The sequence below is a fragment of the Triticum urartu genome, chromosome 7A (genome assembly GCF_056163025.1).
Source record: "Triticum urartu cultivar PI428250 chromosome 7A, HENAU_Tu73, whole genome shotgun sequence".
Classification (NCBI taxonomy): Eukaryota; Viridiplantae; Streptophyta; class Magnoliopsida; order Poales; family Poaceae; genus Triticum; species Triticum urartu.
This window is the reverse complement of record NC_141879.1, coordinates 88,415,714-88,435,726: the sequence shown is the minus strand read 5'-3', so window position 1 is coordinate 88,435,726 and position 20,013 is coordinate 88,415,714. Positions and strand designations below refer to the sequence as shown.

Below are 20,013 nucleotides of genomic sequence, written 5' to 3'. Positions count from 1 at the left end.
GAAAGTTAGATCCACATTGTGGACGCTGTTTTTTTTCAAACAAAACTACACATGTTCGATGTAATCGTTACAATATCATAATATCATGTGGTTGAATGGAAAAAAAATCGCGTTTTCCTTTCTCGAGAAAAAGGCTATCCTTGCATCCTTAGGTTACCATTTTCCTTAGGTCCACCTTTCCCGTCGTCGGTCACTTCGACCCCGCCGGCCACCGCCCACTCCGCTAGTCCCCTGACCGTCGCCCCGTCCGTCCCCTCGCTCCCATGGCGACGAGCCCCCGCTCAGTCAACTCCACCTTCCATCCCTCCGGTGAGCGCCCGGTGGTGCCGGCCTCGGCCTATCCTCGAGCTCGGCGGGCTTGGAGGCGATGGGTCGTGCCCCCCCTCCCACCCCGGTCACAGGTGCGGTGGTCGCGCCGGACGCGGCGGCTTTCTTGGAGGCAGCCGTTGCTGACGCGTAATAAGGAGATGTGGAGGCGCTGACTCAGTGTTCGGGGGCATGCTGCGCATGGGGAGACCTCGGCACGGCCGAGGAGGGAGGTCTCGCCGAAGGTCGCAGGCCTATGCTTCAGGTGCTTCGAGGAGGGGCACTTCCGACGAGATTGTACGAACGACATCGTTTGCTTCCGGTGTGGTGGACCTGGCCACAGCTCCAAGGACTGCAAGAGGCCCCGAAGCCCATCCCCGGAGGGTGAGCTCCGGCGCCAGGTCGCGGCCAGGGTGGCCCGCGCTGACCAGGCGCCGTCGCGCCGCGCTGCGGACAGGAGGCCCTCGCCCCCGCTCCCCCCCGCCGCCACCCGCCATCGCAGCGGCCCCCGCCGTCTGGCCTCGCCTACACGCCCGCACCTGGCTAGCGCTCAGCCAGTAGAGCTCAACCCATAGGAACTGTGCATCATCCTCGCAGAAGGACCGATTCTTCAATTGGAGCTTCTTGACCTCCTCCCTGGAGGCATTGGATGCTCTGCTCGGAACAACGAGAGCTTTTGGAGGTAGTGGTGCGACCGGTCAATTGACAAATGCAAGGAATGGCGTGAAGGAGCGATGAGCTATTAGAAAAGTGTGGCGTGAGGTTTAACTATGAGCTACAAGAGTAGAAGGTAGTATTAGTGTATTACATATGGTTAACAGGAGAGTTCCATGTTATCTATACTACTTATAAAAGAGCAAACATTATTTTCTCTAAGTGCACCTCACAAAACGTATACGATACATGACCACCGCATGATTAGTCCCACTAAACTCAATCTAACGGCTAGCCTTAACGTAATATGTTCTCTGTGTGCACTTAGCAATTTACATTGACTGACCGTACTTCACCGTAGAGGAAAATATGAAAGCGCCTGGTCAATTAGGAAACTATAATTACGGACACATCCTATTAAGAAACTAATCACGGGCGCATCTAATTATTAGGAAACTAATCACAAACGCATCTTATTATTAGGAAACTAATCACGGACACATCCTATTATTAGGAAAATGATCACGCATGCATCCTATTATTAGAAAATAATCACAAGCGCATCCTATTAGGAAATTAATCACGGACGCATCTAATTATTAGGAAACTAATCACGGGCGCATCCTATTAGATAACTAATCACGAACACATCTAATTATTAGTAGGAAACTAATCGCGAGCGCATCCTATCGTCTCCTATCAGGGAATCGCGATCGCGAGTCGCCTGCCGTCACCAGCCCACCACCCACGCAAGCCACAGTGGGAGACACGCGAGGAGGATTTGTGGCTTCCTCCGAACACACACACATCCGTCGTCGCCTTCATCTTCTGCTTAGAGGCCAAGTCACTCTTCTACTGACTGCAACGACTTCGCCTACGTCCTGGGCATGCTCTCCGGGAACCACCGGCATCCGCGTCGACTTCAGCTGCGTCCACAACACCCACGCTAACAACCACCCACCGCCGACGCCCTTCAAGTGGGGGCAACGCTGGGTATCCTGGACCAATATAAGCGGGCCATGCATGTAGATTCGCCTGGTCGCCAACCATCAACGTCCCCAGGGTGGCGCAGGTCTCGGCCATTGTGCAGCAGGTGAAGCTAATCACGGCCCCATCTCATTCGCCCGAAGCCACCGCCGACTCCCTCAACTCTGACGCGTGCTGCTCCGTTGAACACGTTTGTCCAGTACTCATGCGTGGATGACGTCGTCCAAAGACATTCTACCTTCGTCGGACGTTGGAACTCCCCACGCCCTGGTGCGTGGAGGCCGCCGCCTCAAAGTTGGACGACTGACTCACCTGCGTTGACAACGCCACCTAGCTGGTGAGAGGACACGGTCGCCGCGGCCGCTCGCAGGATTGAACGACGGAGACGCTCGCCTTCACGTGAACGCGTCGCATGCATGCACTAATCAGGTAAGTATCGAGTGTTGTTTTTTTACTGTCATCGCTACCTCGCCGGTGGTGATACATCTAGAAGTACAAGAACTAGAGATGAGGCAATGAGAAACAGAGGAGTGCTGGAGCACACACAGTTGGGTTTCAGGCAACCAATGCCTTCTTGTTTTCTTTTTTTTCTCTGATTTTCGCATACCTGTGATAGATATCCATGTTTTCTTAAGTACTGACTACCAGTTATTACATGGCCAACTCACCACTACACAGTGAACTCATAGACAAATTCACTGAACCTAGACCTTACTTGCAGTCATGAAATTACGTTTCACTGGAAAAAACCTAGAAGTTTGCATAAGTTTTAGTGAAAAGACCAACCATGTTTCTCCAAATATCTTGAATCATGATCCTTATGACTTCATCTCTAATACTTATAAGAAGTACATTTTTTCATTTGACTATTTCCTGACTTGAGACGTAAGGTATGTTTTATCCACTAGAGTTGCTAAAATTGGAAGCATGTATGCAGTTTTTTTCTTTCTAAACCGGCATTTGTTGGCCTTTTTGCCACCGTTATTCTTACAAGTGGTAGCCTACGCATGTTGAAGACCATTTCCAAATTATTTATCTTCGTATCATTATTACTACAAAGTGACAGGATATTTCTTATATTCTCAAAAATTTAGAATGTTGAGCCCTTAAAGAAATGTGTAGTACTCAAGTAACTGTTCGAAGTTGTCATATTAATGATTTTGTTAGGTGAATAACAAGTATAATTATGCAATTTATCACTGTAATTTTTATTTGGTTTACATGTTCTATTTTCATAATAAAGCAAGTCACTTTTCTTGCTTGCAGACATTACGACACTTGTGGTGCAATAGTAGAATCGGATGGTCCAACTAGCATTTTTTTTGTCTTGTTTCATAGCTGATTCTAGGCAGTCAAGACATCTCTACACTTCTCTATCTGACAATTGCTTCCTCTTTTCAACAAACCATAGATGTCTCTTCCCACTATTATGGCTGACACTTAATTGTAATAATAATTCTTGATTGGAGTTTGTTGGCACTGAAACACTTCCTTAGCTTGTCCTAAGTGGCAATTTCATGTGTGATTATACTTGCATAAATGTGTGCATATGAAGAATCATGATAAATCTTCTAAATAATTTTGAGTTTTCTACATTGTGAAAAGTGGGTGGTCTTTTAATACAGGAGGCATGTTGATTAAGGAGAAACAATATTTCAAATTATTTGTACAAGTTGGGAATAAGAGATTGTGTACTTTATAGGAAAATTTCAAATTTATGAATAAATTGTCTTGTATTAAGTTTAGTATAGTGTGTTAATCCAAATAGACACGTGTTGTACGTGCACACTTATTAGTCCAAATAGACGTGCGTTGCACGTGCACACTTACTAGTTTCGTGTAAATTTGCATCCTGACCACGCGCAGGAAAGAATAAGTGTGATTCATCACTTATGGAAGTTATCTTTTGTCTCGTTGGCTCCTGGGGTGATGCATGTGTCTCTGGAGAGTTGTTCTCCATTTATATATCTTGTTACGGACATGTGCCAACAAATAAATGTGAGGATAAGGTTGATGAGAATTAATGTCTACCATGTCATGCAACGTTGCTATGTCTTTGGAAGATGCACTCAGACCAAATATAATGTTTCTATCTAAGTTGACGATCGAAAGGGATTGTTGATCACGCATAATCAGTTTGTCCTGGTTTGAGGATCCATCCATGCCTATGGATGGATGGGTATGTTACCAAATCCATTTGCTTGTATTTCTTATGAAACATAAAGAGAAAAGAGACTTCTTTTGAAATCAAGAAGGCTTGAGCATTAGAAACATTAAAATGAACAAACTGCTCGTCTGTTTCTTGACAATCCTTGAAGAAAGCTTGACTGAGTTGGAAAGCTGGCTCAAAAGTAGAGAAACTCGAACTCGGTACATCATTCCATTCTTGAGATTATTGTCAAAGCCATGATTAATAATTCCCTTTCTTGGAAACCAACGGGTCGTCATCGTCATTTGATTAATTGCCCTGGGGATGCCCACGAGTCATCAAGCAATTAATGGACTTGTTTGTGCCACCTCATTGATCCATGGCACCGCGGCCTCCTCCTTCTCTCCACCATTCCTTGTAAGGCCATCTATGTTGCTATATATACTAGAAAGATTCATTTATCCGTGTGCGGGATGCGCGTGTGACTTATGACTTAGGACTTGAGCGACGGTGATGCGGCAGGAGAGAGAGAGGAGGAGGAAGATGAGATCTCATCTTTGTGCTCGCTTATTGCAATGATGCGGGGGAGAGGAGATGAGGTGATGCCATACCATTCCCAGGTAATTACACTCTTCCTGCATCCCATTATGTGCGTTAAGTTGTGTGTGTGTCAAGATATCAGCCATGGTGGAGGAAAGAAAAGATGTTATGTTGTGCACGTGCGCGTCGAGCTTTGGCCACGGAGTTCCGGTACGCACGTACTACGTGTGCAGCATGACGTCAAGACACACACACACCAACACACACGTGTACTAGATAGAGTAGCGTACGTACTGCGAGGTCTGCTTGCATTGTGGCGTGCGTGGTTGACTTTCCCTCCTTCCTTTGCGGTGTGCGTGCGTGTAAATCAGAATGAGGACGACGTGATGCGTGCGTGGCACCAGACCCGCCCGATCGGAAGGAGACTTTTAACGTACGCGCACCTTCTGGCCGGGTCCAACCAAATCCAACGCAGTTTCCTCCCTTCATCTCCGCACCTGTTCTTCCTTCATCCTGCGGCGGCCTGACCTTCTTGGACGACAAACGCCTCGTCCTCGTCAACCCCTTCATGGGCGCACATTGAGGAAAAAAGAGAAAAATCCAAGCTCTTTAGGTATCATCATCTGGTTAGCAATATTTTGAGTATGCAGTAGCAGTTACTTAATTGTTAACACATATCACTTCTTTTATGCTGATAGAATGCCAGGAGGATGGGAGGCAATTGTGTGAAATCAAGATGTCCAGGTGTTGCTGGTGATGGAAAGGAAGGCTTATAAACCTCCAAGACGCTACTATGAAGCAGAAAAGTTAGCGGTTGTGGCAACCCTGCAGGTGGTGCTCCAGTTTGGCGTGGGTCGAAGTATTCTAGGATCAAATTCTCAGAACTCATCTGGAAGGTAACGTGTTGTGTTGTACTGGCGACAGTTTGATGTAGTTAATGTACTGTATTTCTGTTGTAGTAGAACTTGTAATGTGGTTGCGCATGAACTTGCTAAATTTGATGCTTGCTTAATTTGGTGCTGCTTTGGGTGTTACTAAGATCCATAATCCATTACCGTGGAACCGAGGATTTTCCTCAGTTTGCATGTGACTAGCCATGCCTGTGCGCGGCAGCACGCCACGCTTCGCTAATATGTTTGTGTATTAGTTTCTATATATTTTCCTAGATTTATGTTTGTTTGTTCCTTTCTTGCTTAGTATGTTTCTTGTTTATAGTCCTGCTTCCTTGCCCCCTACTATTCGAACGCTTTTTTAAAAGGTACGCTCATTAATTCATATATTTAAAATCTTCCGGTGAGAGAATTGGTGAAGTTATAAAAGAGACGTTCACTGGTATATTTGGCTGGAACATGTGTTTGTTTATTTCTTGACTTGTTATAGGTAATTCTTGTTCTGAAACACTGAGAGTTCGCTCTATGAATTGGATGTTGGATGTACATAGTAGTCATTCTGTTAGGGCAAAGAAAGCTGATCACCTATTTTACACGATTCTGTCTGTTGCTATTTTCAGCCACAGATACGAAGCTATTGATTTTAAATTCAGAAGTAGAGAATGGTAAATCTATATACCCATTTATTTATGTTAGTTTTTTTAAGACTTCCCTCAACTTACTGGGAATTTATAAAACACTTGGGAGTAAGCCACATTGCCATACAATAATATGTTTGACACCACAATTGTGAGATACATTGTGATGATATAAACATGCCACATAAAATCATTGGGTAGGCCACCTGGGCCAAATAACAATTGAAGTGCATGCAAGTCTGAAGACTGTGAAACCCTATATCAGGTCTTTATTCGCGAGTCTTGCATCAGTTGTATCAACTTTCATGTTCACTGATGTACTTCTATTTTTACCAAATAAAAATAGTTTGTCATCATAGACTTCAAACCTTCAAAATTGGACTTCTCATTCACAGTTTTGGCATTTTTATTGTCAACAGCCACATGCCTTTGCCTCGAACATCTAGATCTGACATCTCAAGAAAAATAGCCAGCCCAGATCCTTCTATCTCATGCTTGATTTATGAAATAGATCGGATTAATACAACATGAAAGCATTAGGCAAAAAACAAATAATCAGTACTCAAATCAAAAGCATTTACATTCAGTTCCAAACGGTTGAGTTCGTATTGGATAACAGAGCTGTACTAACCGAGTTTTCTAAAATCTACAAAAACATAAATCAGCTAGAGGCCGGATAATCAACTCCAAGCACACAACTTCTGTATGAAAAACAGAGTTGTATTAACAAAATACAATAGCAGAGTTGAAAATTATGCCATCCGAATTCTTTCATTAAGCTCGTGCGCGGGGACATGTAAAGAGAAGTAACACAATATGCAGCACCGGAATTAGCTCCTTGCGTCTGCTCCTAGTAAATTGTCTAGGGCAGTAAAAAAATCAGAAAAAGGAGAAAAAAGAATCCTAGCAGTGTATAGGGTGTTTACTTATATGGGGAGCGGCGGTTATGTTGCATCGGCCGATGTAATGGAAAACCTCTGTCGTATCAAACAAGATGTAGCAGAAATTAATGTATCCTCCAACTTTGTCATGCATTGTACTTGTAGGCTTGTTTTGCTGGAAAAAGGTGTATCAGACAAATTCTGTTCCCAGGCGTAGGAGTAAATTGCACAAAACCACCACTTTGAAGGCTAGGTTTGCGAAAAACACTACACTACATTTTTTTTTGCAGAAAACATCACTTCTATGGTAATGTTTTTGCAAAAGCACTGATCGGCGGATTTGACTCGATTGAGCATGTTTATGACAGATTGGGCCCGCTAGTCAGGCTGACGTGGCACCGGCTAAGTAATTGCGACGTTGGCAAACGTTATCATCCCGTGTGGCCCTGTGAGGTCTACCTGTCATCTAAAGAAAAAAGAAAAAAAAGCTGGTGGTCCGTGCTCGTCAACCTCCCGCCGCTGGACAGAGGAGCGCTGTGGCCGCCGGCGCTGGAGTCGACTGGGGCCCGAGGGAGCTCGCCTGTGACGGCTCTGGAACAGGCGCTCCGCGCCGCGTCCGGGGGGTGGCTGCGGGGTCGAATGGGACAGCCTGCAGCGTTGCCGCCATGGGCCAAGCCGCGACGGTTGAAGAGCTGCGATGGCGGCGCCCGCAGGGCTTCCCTGGAGGAACTCGGGGGCGGCAGCAGTTCGAGGGCATCCAAAGGAGTTGGTTACGCCAAAGGAAAGGGAGGGGAGGGCTGCTGGCCAGGAATTTGTCCAACGGGACGGGCGGCGGCACCTTGGCCATTGGAGGGGGGAGGAGCTCTGAGGCTTGGGGAAGGAGTTGAGGACTGCGAGGGGGCAACGGGATCCCTGCGCCCTCGCGAGCCACGCGAGGTCTGCGTCGAGGCAGAGCCTGCCATCGTCGTTGCCGCATCGAGGCAGATGCCGCCGTTCGTCTGCCCTCAGCCGAGGCAGAGACCTCCCCGCCACCAGTGCTCCCCCACGGATTCCATCCTTGAGCACGGCCGCCGCATCCCGGCGCCACGGTCCTTGCCGTCCTTGACCTTCCTCGCCTGGCTGAGACTCGCGACGCCGACCTTTGTCCGCCGGCGTGTGCACTGCACTCAAACTGTTCGATGGAATGCCAAAGAGAGGCTTGATAGGCTGACAAGTGGGCCCCACATTCAGCAAATGTTTTCATGTAACGGTGTGAGAAACTGGTGCCACGTCAGCCTGACTGGCGGGCCCCATTTGTCATAGACTCAATTAACTGAGCCCGATCCGCCGATTAGTGTTTTTTGCGAAAAAGATTACCGTAGACGTGGTGTTTTTTACAAAAAAAATGTATTGTAGTGTTTTTCGCAAACCTAGCCTTCAAAGTGATGGTTTTGTGCAATTTACTCCAGGCGTAGCAGTGCTCGGTTCTTTGTCTCGCACCAGGGCTGGTTTTGGGGAACAATTTTGTGTGATGAAAACGGTGTGTGTGCATATGTGCTATTACAAGATATTACCAAACAGTTGGCAGTGGGTAGGAGAGCCGGTACTGAAGGAATTCAGCTTAGCTAAGGCGAATTCAGTTGTCCGCGTGACTGGCAATGAATTCAACAATATTATACGGATTCAAGAGTTCAACTAGAGACACGACGAGCTCTATTTGATCCGTTTTTTCTTCTTCTAATTTGGTGCTGATACCCCCTAGTTTTAATCTTTGACGTTGCTGGAGAACCCAGCTGCATCATCCGATTAACTTTTTCTGTTTTTCTGCAGCATATCTCTGCCTACTTCGTGTTAGTAACCCCACCATGCATTTTCCTCGGCATGTTGCAGTGTTAACATAGCATTGCTTACGTGCATAATTTACTGCTTTATTATCATTTTCCAATGCAAGGGTAAAGTGCATCAGCTTATTATTCATTTAAAGGAAATGGCAAATCCCGTCTGTTATTCTGAATCTCAAACCGGACAGTGCACGGCGGACGAACTGGCGAGCTAGCTCACGACCGCCAGCCAGCACCTCACACGAACGACGCCTCCTCGCCCTTGGTGAAGTACTTGCCGGTTGGGCCACCGTCCAGCAGCAGCGCCACCTTCACCACGCCGCGTGCTCCCTCCTCGGGCGTCAGGACACCTGAGCCCATGCTCATGTCTGTCTTGACATAGCCCGGATGCGCGCAGTTGACGCGCAGCGTGGGGTGCCTCCTGGCCAAGATCCTCGTGTAGGCGTTGGTGGCGGCCATGGCCACCTTGTATGCCGAGAACCCCGTGGGCCACCCGTGCGCCTCGAGCGCATCGGCCTCGAAGTCTTGCAAGAACTTGTCCAGCACCTCGTCTAGCCTCTCCTGTGTCAGGTTGTGGATATCGTTGAGGTCCCGCCTCACCTCCTCGTTCCTAATAAGCTGCATGGATAGATCAAAGTTCCCTTTATATATTTGATTCAATACCGGTGTAGCAATAGCATGATCGATGGAGATTGGAAAGAACATGATTAAGTTACCCTTAGCAGTCCATATTCGGAGGAGACATTCACTATCCTTCCCTGGGAGGAAGATTGCAGCAGCAGAGGCAGCAGGGCCTGGGTTACATGCTTGGTGCCATAGTAGTTTGTCTCCACGGCTTTCCTTGCGGCGTCGATGGGCTCCCGGACATTCTTCACCATCCATTCAAGTCTCTGGTTGGAGTCGAGGCCGGCGAACTGATGCACAGATAAGATGAACTTGTTCAACCAGGATGCATATATGTCCGAGCAACTGCACAACAACAGAGCCACGTGAACTCACCTTCTCGTCGTTGGCATCGAGTTCTTGGGGGTACTCAACCCCACCAACGCCGGCATTATTGACCTACAAATTACACCGGACGGTTGCTTCAAACCTTCGGTGACAGAGCATTAGCATGAAGAAAGCAAATGGAAAACTTGCCAGGATGTCCAGCTTCCCGAAACGGGCCTCGAGGAAATCGACTAACGTAGCAATGCTCGAAGCGTCTGTGATGTCCAGCTGATGGAAGACGACGTCGGTGACCCCCAGCGCTCTGAGCTTCTCGGCCGCCCCCGCGCCCCTCGTCTCGTCCCGAGCTGTCAGAACGACCGTGACTCCTCCATCCCTGGCTAGTTGTCGGCACACCTCGAAGCCGATCCCCTTGTTCCCGCCGGTGACGACGGCGATCCTAGCAACCACGCGCCGCCGATCAGAGCAAATGAGCAATACTGCTTCGAGGCAAACCTACATCGCGGCGTCAAGAGCAAAGAATGGGTAGGTAGGCTAACCTCTTGTTTGGCCGGCTGGAGATGGCTCCTTCCATGAGTGCTGCACCACACGACCACGAGCTCAAACAAGAAGATATAGCGTTTCCACAATCGTCAGATTGGTGATGTTATCCATTCTAATCTACTAGGTCCCCTTCGCCGTCCTGGTGGTTAGGCACACGCGTAGGCCATCATGCATGCCTGCCAGCAGCACATCCGTTGCTTTCAGAGAGGAGGAGGACATCATGCCGGCACTACCAGCAGCTCATGCGTTGCTTTCATGGACAACTGTGCTACGAGAGAAGGAAGTCGGGTTTTTCTTTTTCTTTTTTTCAAACACACAAAAGCTTTGCACATCAATGTATTAGAAGGATACAAGTGATGTGGCGACCGCGACCAGCACCACGACTAGGGTCACGGAATATTGGGCTATCTATGCCCTCAGGGCATCTCCAGCGAGGGTCGTGAAATGAAGATCACCAAATATCCACGGACAAGTTTGGACGTGTCAATGAAAAAAAAATTCACCGGTTGCCTGGCTAGCAACAAGGCTGCGAGGCCAGCTCCTCCTTCATGCGGTGGCGTGGCAGGGTGGCCGGCTCCTCCTTCACACGGCGTTCAATTTGAATGTCATGGATTTGGAGAGTAGACAATGCAGTTTGTCTTTGCTTGGTAGTATTTGGACATAGGACTTTGCTATAGATCCTCTTGGTAAGCACTAAATTTCACATGAACTATCATTGTCTTTTGCTCATACAATTATAGCTAAATTTAAATACACACATGTTTTTTCTCCAGTTACAATTCACAAGCATATGTGCTATAGTATATAATAATGACCAAAGACATCAATAAAATTTTCGTTCTATATTTTTATTAATTTTCTGGAACGCCTCTTGTTACCTAAAATTTCATCCATTGGGAATAGAAAGAGTGAAGTATATATCTGGCGTGGTAGCATCTGTAGTGTCTATTCAGCTGCAAATCCTCTTGGCTGCTGGCTCATCGGTGGTATTGGCTGTGGAGAGACCTTTCGATTTATTGAGTCGTAGTGTCCCTAACAAGACATTATCAAATTGTGTGATCTTCTCCTCCTCCTCGGACGGAGGCGGTCGAAAGATGAGAGGTGAGAGTAGATTGGAATGATAGCCACTATAAATTTCCCATCGACGGTAGATCTTTTGTGGAGTCGGGGGAAGCTGAAGTTTCTGATTCCATTGGATAGGCGCACTGCTAGCAAATAGCGAGTGATCGCATGTGTCGTACTTGTACAACGTGTCGCCCAACCTGTAGCACAAGATCGCGTTGTTGTCGTCGCCGGCGATCTCTCTCTCTCACTGAAGATGGACTCTCACGCTCTCTGAAACTGAAACACGATGACAAGAGATTTTTGTGCCGCGCACACTTCCTGCAGCTTTTCTGTTTTTCTCCTTATTCCTTATAACTTGGGCTACATGTAGACTAAGCTAACAGCTGATCCTATACTTCCGGCACTCCCAACACGCACAACGTGCCATCCCCCGTTGAACTGGTAGTGGCGAGTGCCCCGGGCTGCCTAGCGAACGACCCGGGCTACATACACGCACGCAGCTATGCAACATGCCCACGGCATGGACACGTACAAGAAAAGAAAAACAAATATGCACCTAGACTATCTATGACACGAATGAATGCTAACAAATCACCCCCTCAGTCGTGGCTTGCTCCTTTCACGTCGACGATGCCGAGCTTCTTTCTGAACTCAACGAACTTTGCATGCCCGAGCGACTTGGTCAGAAGGTCAGCAACCTATTCCTCCGTCCTCACGTGCTGAACATTGATCCTCTTCTCCTCGACGCACTCGCGTATGAAATGATAGCGAGTGTCGATGTGCTTGCTCCGGTCATGGTGAACCGGATTCTTGCACAGCGTAATCGCGGACTTGTTGTCGACGAGGAGCTTGGCCTCCATGGGTGCTTGGCCTTGGAGCTCTCCGACCAGCCGGCCGAGCCACACACCGTGGCAGGCAGTCGTAGCTGCTGCAATATACTCCGCCTCACATGACGAGAGAGCCACCGTCTTCTGTTTCTGTGATGCCCAAAGTACACAGCTGGAGCCGAAGAAGAAAACTGTGCTGGTGGTGCTCTTGCGGTCATCCGGATCACCAGCGAAGTCGATGTCGCTGTAGCCCACCACCCGTGGACGCGACGAACCATGCCGCTCATAACGACAGCCGTACGTCGCCGTGCCGCTGACGTACCTCAGTATATGCCTCACAACCGCCATGTGCAGAGCTGTTGGAGCTTCCATGTAGCGGCTGACGAGTCCAACAGCGTAGCAGATGTCCGGCCGGGTATTCACCAAGTACCACAAGCTCCCAACAATGCTCCGGTACTCAGTGGGATCGACGGCGTCGCTGCCGTCATTCTTCATCAACTTCAGCCTGTTCTCCATGGGTGTGTGGCAAGGGTTGCAACCCTCCAGGCCCGCGTACTTGACGATCTTCCGCGCGTAGCTGCTCTAGCACAAAGTGATCGCCTCCTCCGTCCGATTCACCTCGACGCCGAGGTAATATGAGAGGAGGCCCAAATCGCTCATGCTGTACATCGCCTTCATTTGCTCCTTGAACTCGACGATGTCATACGCGCGGGAGCCGGTGATGATCAAGTCATCAACGTACACCCCCACAATCAGGAAGTCATTCTCCTTCGCCCTCCTGTAGACTGCGTGCTCCAAGGGACTCCGCTCGAAGCCGAGCTCCACCAGAGAGCTGTCCAACTTCGCGTTCCATGCGCGAGGAGCTTGATGAAGCCCATACAGCGCCTTGCGCAGCTTGAGCACCATGTGCTTGTTCTTGTCGTCGATGTAGCCCGGCGGCTGCCGGACATACACTTCCTCGGCAAGGTCTCCATTCAAAAACGCGGACTTGACGTCCATGTGATGGACTTCCCAGCCGCCCCGAGCAGCGAGCGCGATGAGCACCCGCACAGACGCGCGCCACGGGTGCAAACACCTCGTCGAAGTCCACTCCTGGTTTCTGTGAATAGCCTTTTGCAACTAAACGAGCTTTGTGCTTAATCACGTTACCTTGTGGGTCTTTTTTCACCTTAAATACCCACTTTAGCCCGATCGCATGCTGTCCTTGAGGAAGATTGGTGAGCTCCCAAGTCTGGTTGCCCTCTATGCAGTTCATCTCCTCGTCCATGGCGCGCTTCCAGCACGCCTCTTCCAGCGCCAGATCGACAGTGGCTGGCTCCTCGGCCGCCACGAGACACAGCCCGCTGTACTCCAGCTCGTACGGGTCGGTGTTGTCGATCAGCTCCTCATACGTGCGGTAGCGGAGCGGCAACCCCTCGGAGTCGTAAGACTCGCCGGTGGGAGGCATGATGAACGCCGGCTCGTTTGGTGCAGCCGGTGTACCAGGGGACGGCATACACAGCTCTTCTGGTGTCGCCGGTGTCGCGCTACCGCTCCCTGCCTCGCTTGCGGGGTCGTCGTCGGAGGGCGCGGTGATCGTGTACTCCACGGTGAAAGTGCTCGGTGCAGCATGTGTCGCGGCTGCGACAGCATCAGTAGGCGCTGTCTCCCAGCTCCATGGCCTGCCCTCGTCGAAGACGACGTCGCGGGTGACGTGCAGCTTGTGCGTTGCCGGATCATAGACCCGATATGCCTTGCTGCCGTCTTCGTACCCCACCAACACCATTGGCGCCGCTCTGTCCGAGAGCTTTGTGACGCCCGGCCCGACCTTCTTCACGAATGCGGTGCAGCCGAATGTGCGCAGGTAGGAGACGTACGGCTTCCGTCCATGCCATGCCTCGTACGGTGTGACACCGCAGAGCGCACGCGTCGGCGCCCGGTTCAGAATGTGCACAGCGGTCTTCACCGCCTCACCCCAGAAGCGCGCCGGAACCTGCATAGACTTGAGTAGGCTTCTCGCCATCTCCACCACCATCTGGTTGCGGCGCTCCACCACTCCATTTTGCTGCGGAGAGTAGGGAGCCGTCGTGTACCGCTTGATGCCGTTCTCATCGCAGTAGCTTTTGAACTCCAGGGAGTTGAACTCGCCACCGCGATCACTCCGGAACGCCCTCAGCTTCACTTGGTGCTCCGTCTCGGCGAGCGCCTTGATCTTGCGGAAGAAGCGAAAGGCCTCGTCCTTGGTGCGCAGCATCTCGACCCACATAAACCGGCTGTAGTCCTCGACGATCAGCAAGAAGAACCGATTCCCGCTCGGTGTCGCCGGTGAGATGGGGCCACACAGGTCTCCGTGGACTAGCTCTAGCCCCTGCTCCGCGCGATATGAGGATGTGCGCGGGAACGGAGCCCTGTGCATCTTCGTGATGGCGCACCCATCACACAGCTGCTGCTCCCGATCAAGCATGGGCATGCCTATGACCATGTCTCGTGCGGCGAGGTCGTGCAGGGCACGAAAGTGCAGGTGCCCGTAGCGCGCATGCCAGCGCCACAGTGCGTCGTCCGCCTTCCCAAGGAGGCAGACGGGGGAGGTGATCTGCAGCTGCAACTTGTACAGGCGATTGGGTGATCGCCTCACCCTCGCCAGCAACATGCGCTCGGCGTGGAAGATGCACATCTCGCCGGCCTCAACTACGGTCTTGCATCCCACCTCATCAAGCTGTCCTAGACTTATAATGTTACTTTGCAATCCGGGAATCAAATATACCTCCGTGAGGACGCGGTGTGCTTGGTTCTTGCACATGAACATGACGGAGCCTCTGCCGCGGATGTCGACGGCCGACCCGTCACCGAACTTGACGGTTCCAGTACGGTCTCGTCGATGGATGAGAACATGTTGCGGTCTCCGGTCATGTGATTACTGGCCCCCGTATCGAGGTACCACACATCAGTCGGGCTCGCCGTAGGGATCACCTTCTCCTCGTTCAGGTTGACATGCTCGTGCGCTGGCTCGTCGGCGATCTGCACCAGCCCAGCGTGGACTGCCATCAGTAGAGCCGGCTGCTCCTCCGCAGCCTGCGTGAGGTTTGCCTCCTCCTTGCGCTCGCGCTTGGGCCTGTAGCAATCCCGGGCCATGTGCCCGTGGATCCCACAGTTGTGGCAAGTCCCCTTGAAATGATGGCCGCCGCCCGACGAGCCCTGCCCGCCGCCGCTGGACACGCCACCATCTTTGCCTTTTCCGCCACGCTGGCCGTTTCCACGGCCTCCGCCGCGGCCGCCTCTTCCTGATGGCTTGCCGCGAGATGACCCCTCGCCTGGGGCCTGTGACTTAGTGCGTGCCAGCCACTCCTCGTGGGTCAGCATCAGCTGCCCGCCGGTGCGGCCGGCGCTCCCGTGGTCGAGGCGCTCCTCGACAGCCTTGAGGCGCCCTGTCAAATCCTCTATACTCAAAGTAGAGAGATCAACAAGCATCTCAATGGACATAGCAATTTGTGCGTAGCGCTGCGACACCACACGAAGGAACTTGCGCACCGCCTTCTCCTCGGTGACCTTGTCGCCCAGGACGTTCAGGCTGGTGATCATGGACCCGAGCCGCATCGCGAAATCGTCCACGGACTCGCCGTCGCGGAATTCGATGGTCTTGAACTCCCGCGCTAGAGACTGCGCCTTGGCCGCGCGCACCCGGTCACCGCCGATGCGCATGGTGGCGATCGCATCCCACGCCGCCTTTGTCGTCGGCTTGACGTCCAGTGTCCCCACCATCTCGGGCGGCACTGCTCCAAGTATGGCCTCCATCGCCATGCGGTCCTCGTGGAAGTCGACGTCGTCACGCTCGATGGCGTTCCAGTAGCCACGCGCCTCCAGCTTCACTTTCATGAGCAGAGACCAGTCGTTGTAGTTCGTCTTCGTGAGCATCGGCCAATTTGTCGATCCGGACTCCCGGATCACCTTCTGCACCACAGGTGCCGCGAGCTCGCGCCCGCGCACCGTGCGGCTCCGGCCGCGCCTCAAGGGCGACCGTGACGGGGACCGCGACCGTGGCGGCGTCTTCGACCTGGAGCCGCCCGCCTTGGCCGCATCAGCCGGCGCCTTGCTGCCGGCCGCCTTGCCGCCGGCCATGTCCACAGGATGTCAACGGGGCTCTGATGCCACTTGTCGTCGCCGGCGATCTCTCTCTCTCTCTCACTGAAGATGGACTCTCACGCTCTCTGTAACTGAAACACGATGACAAGAGATTTTTGTGCCGCGCACACTTCCTGCGGCTTTTCTGTTTTTCTCCTTATTCCTTATAACTTGAGCTACATGCAGACTAAGCTAACAGCTGATCCTATACTTCCGGCACTCCCAGCACGCACAACGTGCCATCCCACGTTGAACTGGTAGTGGCCAGTGCCCCGGGCTGCCTAGCGCACGACCCGGGCTACACACACGCACGCAGCTATGCAACATGCCCACGGCATGGACACGTACAAGAAAAGAAAAACAAATATGCACCTAGATTGTCTATGACACGAATGAATGCTAACGGTTGTCTTCAAGCCAGATGCCCCGGGGTGCACCCCTCCAAAGCTCGCGGGAAACTTTTATGGAATCAAGGTCGAAGCTGTAGAGCAGATTCCATTTTAGATTGGTGTTGTCGTCACTGGTGGTGGCGGCGTCAAGCCAATCTGGCGGCGCCATGACCCAGAGCTGGACCTTGGGGTGGTACTCCCATTTGTCGGTGTTCACAGCCATGCATAACCGGCCACGTAGTTCAAGGGCGTTCATGGGCGCGTTGACCTCAATGCGTGGGAGACGGTACGTGCAGTGCGTCTCGCTCGCCACGTCAATCACCAGTATCCTGCAAAGTTCGTCTGCCATCTCTATCGTTCCTGTCAATCAGCACATATAGCTTGCCGTCGACGAGCACCGGCCGATGGCTGCCATGCACGGGGCTGTGCCGGGAGAGGTTGGGGCATTGGCGCCACCCGCTGGGCTCTCCCAAGGTGTATACGTCCAGGTATTTGTTATTATCAGTCGTCATTAACCCTGTTCCAGTATACCGAAACAGCTTGAGCTCCTGGGTGGACGGGCTGAATCCCAAGGCGACAAGATCGTCCAAGCGGCACATAGGCGGCCTGGGGAGTGGCAGCCTCTCGCCGGTGATGGGGTTGCACATGAACACTGGCCACCCCTCCATGTGCATTGTCGCTGGCGCAAAGCAGAGGAACACCCGCAGCCGTTGGTAAGGCGGTACTCCGGTGGCAAGGAAATGCGGCACATGGGCTTTTGCAGCGAGACGTTGATGCTGGTCTTGACGAAGCAGCGGTGCTTGTCCTGACGCTCCGACACGAGCAGCACCTCCGACGGCGCCGTCGCGACGGCTTGGCTGGCGGCGTGCAGCCTGCGGAAGGTGGGGTTTTTGATGGCGAAGAAACATTGCCATGAGACGGCGGAGCAGCACGTGACGTCCCTGGATCCCTGCCGTCGGCAGAGTTTGCACCATGTCCTGTCATCGATCAGATCGGCAGCAGGAGGGTTATGGGATCGCGTCTGACAGCTCTCGCTCGCGTGGGGCTGGCGCGGGCCGGCGCCCCTGGGCCGGAGCGTGGCGGCGGGCCGGACGCCACGGCAGGTGGTGGCGGCGCCTCGGCGACTTCACTCCCCCGCGGCAGGAGCCCTCGCGATCTGGTGCGTCGCAGTCATCAAGGACGGCGGCGGCGTGACCGGACCGGGTCGCGGCGGCGCGGCCGGATCTATACCCAAGCGTGGGCCTTGATCGTTGGTCCGCCGTCGGCACGGTGGCGGGTGCGACTCGTCGTCAGCTGGGCAGATCCGCTGGGATTCTACCCTTGTCTGTTCCTTGACAGCGCGGGCAACTCCGGGGGGAACTCTAGATCTCCTTGGGATCGAGCGATGACGGCGATTTTGCGTCGTAGTCCCTCTTTAGGGCATCGTTTTGGAGTTTATTCTGGTTGAAGGGACCAGTGACGTCAGTGGCGCACGTCTGGTGGAGCAACTGCCGATGAAAATCGTGCTGGCTGCGGTCATGGCGGACGATGACGGCGTCTTAGATGTCGTTCCCTTGTCGAGGCATCGTCGTTGCAGTCTGCGTCATCAGGCTCGGGATGCTCTGGGGGAAACCCTAGATCTGGGTATTCCGGATTGGACGATGATGGCGTTTTATCGCTTTCCCTCCCGGGGGCATCGTTTTGGAGCAAATGATGGCTGGGGGATGGTGGAGCGGTACGTCATCTCACACATTGATGGCGGCGGAGATCGGCGGCATGGCGCTGTGGAGGCTCGGCGTCCGATGCGCGGAGATGGACTCGCGCAGGAGGAGGTAGCTGTCTGGCGTCATGGTGACGTCGATGCAGAGTGGCCAGACAAGGTAGAAACCTCAATATGATCTAAAGACGGACCTGTGGAAGATGGCGGCGACGACACACGAGTGCGTCTGACCGGATTGTGCCCCAGACCCGGTATGTGGCTCAGCTGGGGCTTCCGGCTTTTGATGTTAGGCTTAGGTGAGTGGTTTGGGTAGTGGTTCTATTGTATACCCTGCACTGATTTGGCAAGGGAGTACAATAGTGATCTAGGAGTAGATCACTGGACAGCGGTCAGAATTATCCTTAGTGAAATAAGGATATGTTTCTCGATTATGGACTTGAAAAAAAGGGTTCGTCGTAAAGGGTTACGTCGATGCAAGTTTTTGACACTGATCTAGAAGACTCTAAGTCTCGGTCTAGATACATATTGAAAGTGGGAGCAATTAGTTAGAGTAGCTCCAAGCAGAGCATTGTTGACATAGAAATTTGCAAAATACATGCGGATCTGAATGTGGCAGACCCGTTGACTAAGATTCTCTCACAAGCAAAACATGATCACACCTTAGTACTCTTTGGGTGTTAATCACATAGCAATGTGAACTAGATTACTGAATCTAGTAAACCCTTTGGGTATTGGTCACATGGCGATGTGAACTATGGGTGTTAATCACATGATGATGTGAACTATCGAAGTTAATCACATGGTGATGTGATCTAGATTATTGACTCTAGTGCAAGTGGGAGACTGAAGGAAATATGCCCTAGAGGCAATAATAAAGTTATTATTTATTTCCTTATTTCATGATAAATGTTTATTATTCATGCTATAATTGTATTAACCGGAAACATAATACATGTGTGAATACATAGACAAACAGAGTGTCACTAGTATGCCTCTACTTGACTAGCTCGTTAATCAAAGATGGTTATGTTTCCTAACCATAGACAAAGAGTTGTTATTTGATTAACGGGATCACATCATTAGGTGAATGATCTGATTGACATGACCCATTCCATTAGCTTAACACCCGATCGTTTAGTATGTTGCTATTGCTTTCTTCATGACTTATACATGTTCCTATAACTATGAGATTATGCAACTCCCGTTTACCGGAGGAACACTTTGGGTACTACCAAACGTCACAACGTAACTGGGTGATTATAAAGGAGTACTACATGTGTCTCCAAAGGTACATGTTGGGTTGGTGTATTTCGAGATTAGGTTTTGTCACTCCGATTGTCGGAGAGGTATCTCTGGGCCCTCTCGGTAATGCACATCACTTAAGCCTTGCAAGCATTGCAACTAATGAGTTAGTTGCAGGATGATGTATTACAGAACGAGTAAAGAGACTTGCCGGCAACGAGATTGAACTAGGTATTGGAATACCGACGATCGAATCTCGGGCAAGTAACATACCGATGACAAAGGGAACGACGTATGTTGTTATGCGGTCTGACCGATAAAGATCTTCGTAGAATAT

General features: G+C 51.2%; 1 protein-coding gene and 1 pseudogene across 1 annotated transcript; both read right to left on the bottom strand.

Moving 5' to 3' along the window:
- Nucleotides 1–8,945: 8,945 nt before the first annotated feature.
- LOC147958106 (short-chain dehydrogenase/reductase 1-like) lies at nt 8,946–10,459 on the bottom strand. The gene is made up of 5 exons (XM_087534705.1): nt 10,353–10,459; nt 10,006–10,252; nt 9,865–9,927; nt 9,582–9,779; nt 8,946–9,483 (listed from the first exon to the last, which is right to left on the bottom strand). The coding sequence occupies exons 1-5, from the start codon at nt 10,385–10,387 to the stop codon at nt 9,103–9,105; spliced, it is 924 nt and encodes a 307-aa protein (XP_087390831.1). The 5' UTR covers nt 10,388–10,459; the 3' UTR covers nt 8,946–9,102.
- A 1,660-nt stretch (nt 10,460–12,119) lies between these two features.
- Nucleotides 12,120–12,764, bottom strand: LOC147958105 (secreted RxLR effector protein 161 pseudogene; annotated as a pseudogene).
- Between the last annotated feature and the right edge of the window lie 7,249 nt (nt 12,765–20,013).

What these genes read in the sequence shown, in the direction of transcription:
- LOC147958106 (XM_087534705.1), bottom strand. Translation starts at nt 10,387, where the DNA reads ATGGAAGGAGCCATCTCCAGCCGGCCAAACAAGAG. An exon ending in TCGATGCCAACGACGAGAAG is followed by an intron (nt 9,780 to 9,864) that starts GTGAGTTCACGT and finishes TCTGTGCATCAG; the next exon opens with TTCGCCGGCCTCGACTCCAA. An exon ending in CCGAATATGGACTGCTAAGG is followed by an intron (nt 9,484 to 9,581) that starts GTAACTTAATCA and finishes CTATCCATGCAG; the next exon opens with CTTATTAGGAACGAGGAGGT.